The sequence below is a fragment of the Anser cygnoides genome, chromosome 6, assembly GCF_040182565.1.
Source record: "Anser cygnoides isolate HZ-2024a breed goose chromosome 6, Taihu_goose_T2T_genome, whole genome shotgun sequence".
In the NCBI taxonomy this organism is placed as follows: Eukaryota; Metazoa; Chordata; class Aves; order Anseriformes; family Anatidae; genus Anser; species Anser cygnoides.
The window spans coordinates 39,856,197-39,868,248 of record NC_089878.1 but is presented as its reverse complement, the minus strand read 5'-3'; the positions used below and the strand labels follow the sequence as shown (position 1 = coordinate 39,868,248).

General features: G+C 39.2%; 1 protein-coding gene across 6 annotated transcripts in view; it reads right to left on the bottom strand.

Moving 5' to 3' along the window:
* Nucleotides 1-12,052, bottom strand: part of EPC2 (enhancer of polycomb homolog 2) — a 41,320-nt gene that overhangs the window by 11,614 nt on the left and 17,654 nt on the right. For all 6 annotated transcript variants that reach the window (XM_013198101.3, XM_048080997.2, XM_048080998.2 and 3 more), the window contains 8 exons: nt 7,629-7,774; nt 6,077-6,283; nt 5,178-5,326; nt 4,782-4,914; nt 2,689-2,880; nt 2,270-2,359; nt 536-681; nt 93-436 (listed from right to left, as the gene is read on the bottom strand). In XM_013198101.3, the coding sequence (XP_013053555.2) occupies nt 93-436; nt 536-681; nt 2,270-2,359; nt 2,689-2,880; nt 4,782-4,914; nt 5,178-5,326; nt 6,077-6,283; nt 7,629-7,774 (1,407 nt within the window). The remainder of the gene's footprint in view (nt 1-92; nt 437-535; nt 682-2,269; nt 2,360-2,688; nt 2,881-4,781; nt 4,915-5,177; nt 5,327-6,076; nt 6,284-7,628; nt 7,775-12,052) is intronic.

Sequence of the window (12,052 nt, the reverse complement as noted above, 5' to 3'; positions counted from 1 at the left end):
GAAGATGTTACCACTCCAGTCCCAAGCACAGAAACAAAAAACCCACTGAATTTAATAGTTTCAGTCCCGTAAGAATTCAAATCCTTGCCTACCTGATATGCCATTCTTGCTGGTGTTCAATAAAGCTACAGATGCTGCAGAAACTCTTTTGTTATTCACAGTCTGCCCTGGTTTCCTTGAGGTACATTCTTCACTATCACTGTCCTGGAGATTTAGTAGCCTTGGCTGAAAACACTGCAGTCGACATGATCTGATATTGCTTAGTATTTCAGAAAGGGACAGTCTGTTTTCACAACGTTTATTGGAAGCATTGGTCCGTGAAAAATTAGAAGAAAAGTCTAAAGTCTGGGAAGAGCTTGAAAAACTGTTCAGCATTTCCGGGTCAATCTGCCTCAAGACAGGATCATGTTCTGTAGATATTCGGTCCATTATAACCCTGATTAAAAAAAATGGAAAAAAGATGTTAGTTTGATTCTCTCTTTCTAAATACTCTTATCCTTTGAAGGGTAACAAAGTAAGAATAATGCAATTGTACCTTCCACCCCTGCCAACTCGTCTTCTCGCAAATCCTATACATCTTCTTGGAATTGTAAGGGTTGTAAGGCAATGCCTGAACCTCAGTTTGTCCAATTCTGCCAATTCTGAATTTTCATATGAAGAATTAATTTGGTCCAAACGAGGCTGTAAAGAATAAAGAAAAGACAATTTTGCACTCAGTGGTTAGGTTACTGAACTATTTTAGAATGTGCAACACAGTATTAAAAATACTGAAGACATCCACAGAGTTACCACTGGATTCCGTCCTACTCAGACAGGTTCATCCGGCCCACTACCTCCATCTGCTAACGGCTCATCTGACATTTTGTCAGAAGGTATAAAGGACAGGGAGCGATTCTTTCATTGTCACAGCCTCTGAGTTTCAGGCTCTTAGTAGCCCATGGATTACCTGCGTGAAAGGCTGCATCTTGACTATGTTTTATAATCAGCTGGTGACCTACCCTTCACAAATTTGTCTAAGCCTTTTAGTAAGGGGTCAGTAGGGTAAAAGCTTTTGTCTGTAAAAATATATAAATAAAACAGTTATCAACAGAAACCTCCTAAAAGTATATGCACAACTCCAGTGTTAAGTATCACCCTATAAAAGAATACTTTTAGTACTTATTGTGACTAAAGAAATACCCAGGCGGCCTGTTCATTTATCTGGGATCCCACTGAATCAGCTGTACAAAGCAGTGACAACAATTCCCAAGTCAGACAACGTGGAACTTAAATGCGTAGATATTTTTCAAAAGGGGATCCTAAATTTGCAGTTTAGCCTTACTTGTGAAACCCATACTGCCAAGGGTAACAGATGCTGATCTGCACGGTCTTTGTTCGATACACAACATTCAATTACCAGACCCTGATACCCTGACAGTGTATTTGCTGAATCAGCTTACCTTAGAGTAGTTTTATTACTCCATGAAAACCTTCTTTATAATAAACTCAAAGCTGCATAATCTTTACAAACAAAAATGCTGTCTGAAATGCCTTATGTGACAGTCATAAATATTCTTTAAAATAATTGATTTTCATGATCAAGTGAAACCTACAGCAACAGAAGTGCTACAGGTTCAATTTACTTAAAGAGATAAACAAAATGTAAATGGCTTCAGGAGTTAAAAATGCAGCCTAACATTAAGCCTCTTAAATAACCTGTTTCTAAAGAGCAATAGAAAAGTAACAGAAAATAACCAAAACGTGAGATTTCAGTCATCTTGACTTATTTTGGAAAAGTTAACTCGAAGACAAGGAAAAGAAAGCATTAATTCTACACAAGAGAGAAGCCTGCAATGATTTCAAAATACAGTTTTGACCTAACTCCACAGAAAACCCTTAACAGGATAGACCTCTTCACTTTCACATCAAAATTTACTCGGTGCCCCAGCAGAATCTCTCAGCAGGCCTGAGAACTGACACAACCAGCAGCTAATGAGCTTTACAAGCTGGAAAAAAGATGTGTTAGGAAAAGCGAGGGAGCTGGGGGGAGTCATTCCTTTTTGGCAATGGCTCAATGGGGCTGCTGGCAGTGTATTATATTACCTTTAGGTAATTGGAATAGGCAAGGAGAAATATTCTTGTGAAAAAGTCAGACTTATTTTCTTTGGTTTCACCAAATCATCAAGGCTTTGATAGTGAAAGTGGGAAACAGAAGAACTGTTATATTAGCACTAAAATAAAAATGACAAAGCTAAAAAAGCCACATTACATCCAACAGCAGATAGCTTACAGCATAATACTGGCATCCTGCTCTTCTCCTGAAAGCACAAGGTCCATCAGGATCATTTTCCTCTTCTGCTTCTGATATTGGTGAGGGTACCTAAACCAGAAAATAAAGTCATTCTTCCAACTGCCATATGTATATAATAATACGCATGTATTAAAAAATTTAATATAACTAATTAGCTCATATAGTAAAAATATTTTTTACACTATACAAGTTTATATAATATGAATTGACATTTATATAATAAATACAATCTTCTCTGAAACATAGCTCAGAACATAAAGGGAAAAATCAAAATGCAACTGTCTTACATATAAATCAGCCGTCCAACAGTTATTTTCTATTTCAAACTACGCTGTCCAAATTACAGGTAGTTGAGTTTTTCATTTTCTGTAGGCTAAAATTTTATAACACATTATTACCTGCGGGAACTCATCTTCATCTGAACTGTGGAAGTCATACTGTTTAATATCACTCTTGTTGATAACAGGCAAGGGCTCAGCAGAGGGCTGTTGAGGAGTTACCACACACTCTATTTTAGGTTTCTTTAGATACTTCTTCTTTTGACGGACAACATCTGATACCTCCTCCTTTAGAGATGAATGATGAGGATGCTGTTTGTGAAGAACACACACAATATTTCAGCAAATGAAGTAATTAATCTTGTTTCTTCATCTTGTGCTTTAGAAAAACATTACTGCTCATCTTGCAGAGCCTCTCAACACGCAGCATTTGCGGACAACTTCAGACACACAATGCAAAATTTATTGAAAAGATCTGAGAAACCCCAAAACTTGCCTCTAATTGTCTTTAGAGATGTTTATTAATAAACTGAAAGCTTTCAAGCTACATGACTAAGTTAAAAAAAAAAGGCAAGGAATCTTTTAAGTACACTCAGTATATTGTAATTGGAAATCTTATTCCGATTATTTTCTTAAGCCTCAGTTTCCTACACCAATCACTTAAAATTTTCTCAACTGCTCAAAACTATTCACAAGAAACGTTTTGTTTGCTGTTTCTTGCATTGTTCCCATCTTTTGTAAGATTTAATGCTATTAGTTTTTACACTATTTTTTTAAGGTTTTGCTGACATAAGTCCTCTGAAGCAAGCAACTCCAGTAATATTAAACTGTTCGCTTGAACAAAAATGCTTTTAAACTTCAAAGCTCTCAAATTAGAAAGATTACTTTTCCTTCCAAAATTTTCAATTAAAGAGTAAAAGCCATTGAAGTTTTTAAAGCGTTTTAATTTTCCCCACATTACCACTTTTCAATAGCTGACTAAAACTAACTCCAGTGACAGAACTGAGCCGCATAACCGGAGATGAGAAACAGAAGGCTGAACAAAAGAGAACCAAGGAGAGGGACTTGTATCACATTCAGTGACCACTGGGTGTCGCAGGTGCTAAATACAAACTTCAAAAGGTGCTCAACTCATAACTTGTATTCCAGATTCTCTCTCAAAAAACACATCTTGATCTGAATGTGTGTGATTACACACTAACAGCCATCAAGTCACACAGACACAAGTGAAAACAAGCTTACAACTAATACAGTCTCATAAAAGTGAGCAGAAACACTAAGAATCCAGTAGTTTGCTACAAACAAGTGATATAGCATGTCTCCACGCAGGTTCTTCCTGTACTTCATTTCATTCCCAATGTGCTCACGTATTCTATACCTACTAAACATAAAGCTCTCTACTTACGGCGAACTAAGAAAGCTAAAAAAAGTCCTAACACCAATAAACAATATGTAACCCCCATATAATCTACTACATTCTTACATATTGAAAATGTAAGATGACACTGTAGCAGGAAAAAGGTGACTGCTAAGTAATTGTTTCACAGTCCACAAGAGAATTTAAAGAAAAAAATACACAACCAAAATACTGAAGAATAGCTCCTGCGCTGCTACACCCTCAAACCACATGGCATAAATACCTTCCTAATGAGAAATGTACGTGCCTCCATAATAACTCTACTACTATTACAAATTCCATTAAATGGTTTTAAAACCAATGTTGCTCGCAACATTTTTTTTGTTGCTTGCAATGAGATACAGCAGTTATATTCTTCAGTCTGCAAATGTTACCAAAGATCACTTCAGCAGTTCAGAATAGCTTCTGGAATCCTTGAGCATTCTAGCTGTAAGCCAGCAATCAGACTCTTTGCTAATCAGTATTCACGGACAACACTACCAGAAAAATTCAGTGCTCTAGTCTCCTGTCAGAGGGAAAAGGAAAAATAACTCCCTCGCAGTCTTGAGGTCCTGATTCCCATGTAAAGCATCCATGCTTACATCATCTTAAAATGAAATGGACAGAACTGTGAAAAACAAAGTGACTACTACAATGCTGCTGTTTGGTGACGCAGGCCAATTTTAAAACTTACCTGAGAAAGAGGACAAACACTAAACAAGCATAACAGATTGCTAGACAGTCTTCCAATGCATACATCTGCAGGGTATGTCCAGAATAACAGGTAACAACTGACTTGCAGCAGAAGAAAGGTTACCTTAATTTTACATTCTTGAACTTTGTGATGATTTCCATTATGAAGGGTGGATGGAGTTGTGCTCATCTCTTTTTCAGGTCTGTTAAGCTTCACTTCATTGAGGATTTCACCTCCGTAATCACCTAAATGGTACCTTCAATTAGAAAAAAAAACGTGATTAAAAATGTAATAGTGCATTTCCACTGAGAAATGTCTGAAGACCAAGTAACAGGCTGCATAAAACCCTTCTGTTTTAGCTTCTAAACTCTACAGAGCAATGTAAGCCTTCAGCCACACGTTTGCTGAAGACTAGCATCCATACAGAAGAAAATTACAGGTGGTGTCTTCAAACTTATTTAATGAAAATGAAGGCCTTAGCATTATAGATGACTTTATACAGACAATTTCAAAGTTTACCTTTTCTCTACAACTTCCAATGTTAAATGCAATAGCTCGCGTTTTGTTTTCTCTCTTCTCTTAATCATCTCCAAAATTGTTATGGCTCTGCTAAACTCTCTTCTCAATTTCAACATCTTCTCATAAGATGCTTCATCATTCTTTCGATTCTATTGAAAGATTAAGGAAACTTCACATCAAAAGAAACACCTGTGAGGCATAACTAGTGACAATTTTGAAAAAAACACCATACTGCTGCTGCACGTGAGAATCAATAGTACATTCACAGAAGAAACTTTTCATAGCACATAACCTCGCTGGTAGATGCCACAAAAAGCAAAGGAAAACCAAGTTTTAGGATCAAGTTGAAGAAGAACTCCTCACTCATTTTCCCCATGCCTTCTCCACTCAGATAAACTACCACTGGTTTGGTAGGTAGTCAGAACAGGGAATTCAGGACTTGGTGCCTAAAGCTTTTTCCACTTTGATTCTGTACGCTGTCAGGTTGTGTGCACTTATGTACAGATTTTTAATTACTCAACATTTTCGAATCAGTCTTTGCCATTCGTATCAATTCATGCTACATGCTACAAACACAAAACCTGAATTGATTACTAGGTGGTAAATGGAAGAGTTTTCCTCTCTTCCACGGAAGTCTGCAAACCTATCAATCAGCCTTTGATTTTCAGCTTTCTAGGAAATGGACAAATTGTAAATTGACATAGAAAACTGATAGATAAGAAATTGACTGAAATTCACTACATCATTTAACAGGTTTGAAGTTTAGGTGGGCCATCTAGTATTGCAACTCTTAATACAGACAAACAATCAAATCAATTAACCGTGGATAGCAAAGGACTGATCCTGCCATATGCTGGCAAGGAATCAAATAGTTCCTACAGGATTTAAAACAACGTTACCTTTCTTGTCTGCATCTTCTCAGTTCTCCTCCGAAAGGCAACATAAGGGTCGTTGTTGGTGGAGCCATCCCTCTTTTCTTGTTTGATTTGAGGGATGAGAGATGGTCCTCTGCAATTCTTACGCTTTCTTACCCAGTAGTCATATACAGCCTTAATAAGGTAGTCATCCTCATTTAGCAGCAATTTAGCTTCCTGAAGTGTTACAAGCTAAAAGACAATATTCAGAAGGTGCAATTGAGATGGAATAGGCAAGAAGAAAGTCTTTCATGTGTCTTCTACACTTCCTAAATAAACTTAACCCTTTTCCAGGAAAAGAGAGGAAAGGAGAAAAGAACACTGATCTAAATCCAAGTACTTAAGCCGCCAGTTGGTCTTCCTTAGTTCCCAAGCTTTTCTGGATCAGCATCGTCAGCCCTCAGAACCTTTCATACAGGTCTAGAAAGAATGTCGGGCATACTGACAAAAACTATTTTGTTTCTCAAGCTCCAATAGCCTGGAGGAGTTGTTTTTTGTCTTACCATTCCTATCACAGAGCTCAGGTAAGACCTAGTCAAAGTCAGCTGAAAATTTCTGCAGCCCAAGAGCAGAAAAAGAAGCCACACGCTGCAATCCCTTAAGTTAAACAGAAAAAACTACAGAAGTCCCATGAAAATTTCTTATATAGAGAGGGATTTCTCCTTACACACCTTCAAAAGAGAGGCTATATTGTAAGGAGCAATTATAATGCTTCATGTACACATACGGTCTTTTATTTATTCCCCTAAACGTACACTTTCTGGTGTAAGAGCTCTTCGACGCCCTGAGAAATAACTCCACATTCTGTCATGTAAGTTTGAAGTAACTGATCCTTCAGATGCAGCTTCCGAGCAATTTTTTGGATTTAAGACCCTTCTCCACACAACGGTCTCCTGTAACAGCTCAGGAACTGAGGACTAAAATACTGGCACCCTTCTGATAAAATAACTGGCAACACGTGCTTGCTCCGAAAGCAAGGAAACCAGCCTCTGAGTCTGACCTGGAGAACGACTTCCTTTCTTGCATTGCTGCAGTTTATACCACAAGGGCCCAGTCTTAAACCTTTTGCTTCACTGTCTGTGCATCTAAGTCTCTTACCTTCAACTGAAGTCAGTGCCTACTGTACCAAGTGAAAGGAAAATAATCTGGATTCTCATATACATTTATAGAGAAATCTGCACACCCACCAACCACTACCAGCTTCTTTCATGCCAAAGCAGGTAAAAGTAGATGGTTTTTAAGTTGTCTTCTTGTAATGTATTATGATTAGGAATTAAAGTTTAATACCAACCCCCACCACCACACATGCACCCACTCACCTATACTCCTGCTCTCCACTTATTTTCCTAAGTTAGCAGTACGAGACAGCAATGAAATTTCTGTACATCTGCAGACTCGCACAAACATACTTACCAACTTAGCAGGAAATAAAATGAACTGAAAAACAAAAAGCAAACTAAACCAACCAAACAGAAAAACAGAACCACCCCGCCAGAAATGAGAAATGGCCGAGCCACTTCTTAACACAGCAAGATACCTGACTAGAACTGGCTTTTTCAAGTCTGTCGATCATTATTTCAAACTGCAGTGGCTTGATTTCCATCTTCCGATTTAGTCTGTTCAGTAAGGTTTCATCCTCAGAGTCCATATCGTAATCTGGCTGTTCATTGTCCAGATTAAAGGCTGAAACAAAAACACACACAAAATAAGTGAATACAAAAGCACGCATCTGACAACCAGAAATCAAAAGCCATCCATAAAATCAGCAGACCTCTGCCATGACACTTCTCTTTACACTAAAAAGTGTCCCCATATAGAACTAAGACTGTGTTTAGAAGTTTCTTGTCTTTGGCTTCCTATACGAGGGGAAATCAATGAAAGCTCATTTTCTTTTAATGCAGCTTGAAGGGGTGATAGGAAAAAAGCTTTACTTCCAAAAATTACCAAAGGGGCATACAAATTTTATTATCTCCCTGCACAACAAAAGCAAAAGTGCTTTTTTGTGCTGTTACAGTACAGGTCCTCCATAATATCACAATAAGATTCTTAACAACTAAGACAATTTTCAGTCAAATCCCATACTCAGAGAAAGGTACTTAAATGGAAATTCCAATACAATTTCAGTTGCCCATTTTTAAGTAACTCAACTAAATTAAATTATTAAAATATTTAGTAGGCTAAAATTAAATAATACAACTTGTGTAACAAAGTGTAATAATGCCAGACCAATCCTGTTGGAAGACACATTACTTTTTCTCCAAAAGCAACTCAACTCTAGACGTAGAACCTGAATCTTTCTCCATGCTCTTCAAACAGTACGCTCCTGACTTTACAGCAAAGCTCTTATCTTTATTACAGATTGCCCTAGTCATTCTCCATACTTAGGCAAAGTTTCTGGTCCTACGAAAAGCAGAAGGAAATCATCATTCAGATAACATAGCAGAAATTTTGTTTACACGAAGTATGAGAAAATCCTATACAACAACATCTCTTATTAGGTGCAATTGATGTTTCATATAAAACTACAAAGGGTGAAACGCTAACTCCAACACTTCAAATAATTACTGCACTAACAGCAGTGAAGGCTTGTTGAAATATATTCTATTTGTACTGGACCACAAACCAAAGCACTATCTTATCTCTATGTTCTTAAGTCATGGCTGTATCCGAGTGTCAGCTTAGAGAACAACTCTGCTACCAAGCTTCCTGGTGCACTTTGAGGGGACCCAGGAAACACCAGAATCAACAGAATGATGCTAAAAAGCCATTTAAAGCAAACATTTAAAGCACCTGGCCTGGACAGTCAGTTACAATGAAGTAAGCAACGCATTCCTTCCACACCTCAGGCCAGCCCAAGACCACTCTGCCTGTATTCCAATGCAATGTGTTAGCTTTTACCACTGGCAGCGTGTAAAACAATCTATTTGGCTTTGCATGGAAACTGATGAGAGGCACTCACAGAGCCAGACACAACTGAGAAGTGCTGGGACGCGATCCCTTCCCATTTTCAGCTGTCAACTGCTACCTCCCAGAAGAGGCGGTGCTTCACTGTACTAATTCTGAGAACAACACTTACTCAGAAGGCTTCACCGGCTAAACACACACTGTAAACATGGTCTAAAAATAGATTTCAATAAGAAATTAATACTACTACCGTGGTCTGACTGTGTATTGCATGGAATCATTAATACTATAACTCGATAAAGTTGCCGTGCAGATTCTGTTCAGACACGTCCCACTGTCCCTGGGTACGTGACACCCAGTTCTCCTGCTGAACGTCGGCAGCCGTGTATCAGATTCGCGCTACAGCTTACAGCATTCGGGTCCTGTAGCTTCAGTGGGAGAAAACTAGAGCTTTGAAATAGGAACTGACCCACAGTATTCATTCTTTAAAAGCAGAGCTCTGTAAAGCCGCATTGAGAAGCCTCTGAACCCTGTGCCTAAATAACACATCAAATCAACTTAACTTCCTAAATAAGTTATTTGCTGATAAAACCTCAGCTATATTAGCAGTCATTATTGACACTTTACGGATTTAAAAAAAGTGCTGAAAAACAGGAAAAAAACTGTAATCCTTAAAAACCAAAACCCCTATGCCCTGAATTTCAACTCCACGAGAAAGTATTTTGACATAAAAAAAGTGACAAGACACAGAAGATAAAAGATATCCAGTATGCACTTGTCAGAAGCAAGTTACATCGAATAAAACCAGTCTCATTCTCCTCTACAAAAGCACCCAGGTACTGTCAGAGCAGTAGTAGCCCACGACACACACGTTCCGCTTTTTATACCTCCTAGCAATGTTCTCTGGCTTGTGAGTAGCATAAGAAGCACTGCAAGCACAAGAACAGCAGGTTAACGGTGCTGAAAATGGAAACACCACTTGCATTCCACCTCCTGGTTCACTGCAGGCCACAAAACCTCAGCTACCTCCTGGAAGCCTGCAAGTCTCACGAAATGCAGGCTTCCTCCTGCTTCACGCACTCAAAGCGGACTTTCTACCTCCCTTCCTCCTGGTGGTTCGTGGGGCTGACTGGATGGATCGAGTTTTCCTGCTCCAACGCTTCTGTGCTCTTCCACGCTGCACCTTTCTGTAGGGTGCTGAAAAAAGGTGCTTCGGTGATCCTATCGCTAAACCTCACCTCATATAAGTGTTCAAAACTTGCTGGCTTGCTAATTGCTGTTGCAAAACTACCATCCTACCTTACATCCTCTGCCACTGTATCCACTCCTGCCAGCTATACCTTTCGCAGAGGGATTTGCTTTTGTTTACACGAGCTCCCTAAGTACTGAGTTTATACTAACCTACGGAAATGGAATTTGCTTTAAAGTCCAGTTACGTGAAATAGGGTTTAACATAACAAAATTATCTAATTGAATTTACTTAACTAATTAAGGCTGTGGTTCAACACTCATTTTAGGCTGACCTAGGTGAGTTACCACTCAAACAAGCACTTCCACGAGCCTTCCCTCTCCAGCGAGCTACACATTGCTCCACCTTCCTCGTGCTGGCACCAGCAGTCCCACGATGAGCCAAGACAGCAAGCTGATAGATCCAGACGGCCACCAAAAACCAGATAGGCTTTCTGCCAGCTCACTTCCCTGAGCTGGCTCAGCTGAGAGCACAACTTCCACCAGGAGGGTGCTGGCAGTAAGAACAGAGCAGGCTGTGTTTACTCTGATGGCATCAAATCATTTGCTGTGGGTTAGCACAGGTCATGGTAATTATATCCAAAGTAGTTAACAAAGCAGCAAAACACCTCCTCAACAGCAAGGCTGTGGCACCTGACCAGACCAGGGCTTCTAACACTCCCCACCTGCACCAGAACACCTCTGCCAGGCAGCTATCATGCAAATACCCACTTTACATGGCCACAGTCTGAACAGGTCCTGTTACAGCAGCCTCTAAAACGTGGAATAATTCGTTATCATAGGTAGTATTACTCCCCCCCACCACTTCTTTTTTAAATTATTAAAATATTACATGCGAAGGTTCCCCTCCATTCTGTTTTCTCACGCCCCCCTTACAATCAGTTTTTAGTTTTACACTTAAAGAGAAAATCTGGGGAAGGGACACACGGACTGAGTAGCCTGACCCATCAGAAAGTAAGCCCAAACATACTTTTATACCAGGATTTTTTGGATCACTTTCACAATCACGTAGAGGTCAAGCCCCAACTTCAAATCCTGAACTGACCACAGCCACCGCAAATGCATCTGTTAAGTTACTGCATGCCAGCTTGAAAACGGTCAGCATGTCTTCTCTTCTATTTAACGCCACTTCAAATGATCATGTGAGCCTTCCTGTCACACTGGGGTTTGAACCAATCCAACCCTAAACACAACACAAGTTCCATGATACAGAAGCCTGCCCACTATTGAATTTCGTTTAGAAAACTGACAAGACTTCCAGCTCATGAAGATATTAATTTGCTCACCCATATCCAGTCAGATCCATTGGACTATGACAGATGTATCTTCCATACAGCATTTCTAGTCACGTGCATATACACACATACACCAAGCACATTTACATATGTTAACAAAATACTTTTTGCTCTTCCTATTGCCATTAGCAGCTCCAGATTTCTTAAACATACTCAGCTTTAATTCTAGGATAGCTACAACTCTCTCTGTTGCTTATTAGCAATTTAAAATGCATCTCCACACTACTAAAACTACAAACATCCAGGGAAGATTATCAATCACACTGGCATAATTAGAATAGTTCAAGAGTTTTGTTTCATGTTCAGTTCAAAGCCACCCGCCCTAGTGCCTCCCAGCTCCACGAATGCCTAGGATCCAGGCCAGCTCAGGAATTTCATGCCTTACTTTTCTCTACTTTGAGCTAGGGGTACAAATGAAAGAATTATACTAGTAAAGACTAAAATCTTCAGCTATCGGATGGGCTGCAAAATGATTTACTTGTTATTTGTTCGTAATAACCCCAAGTATGGAATA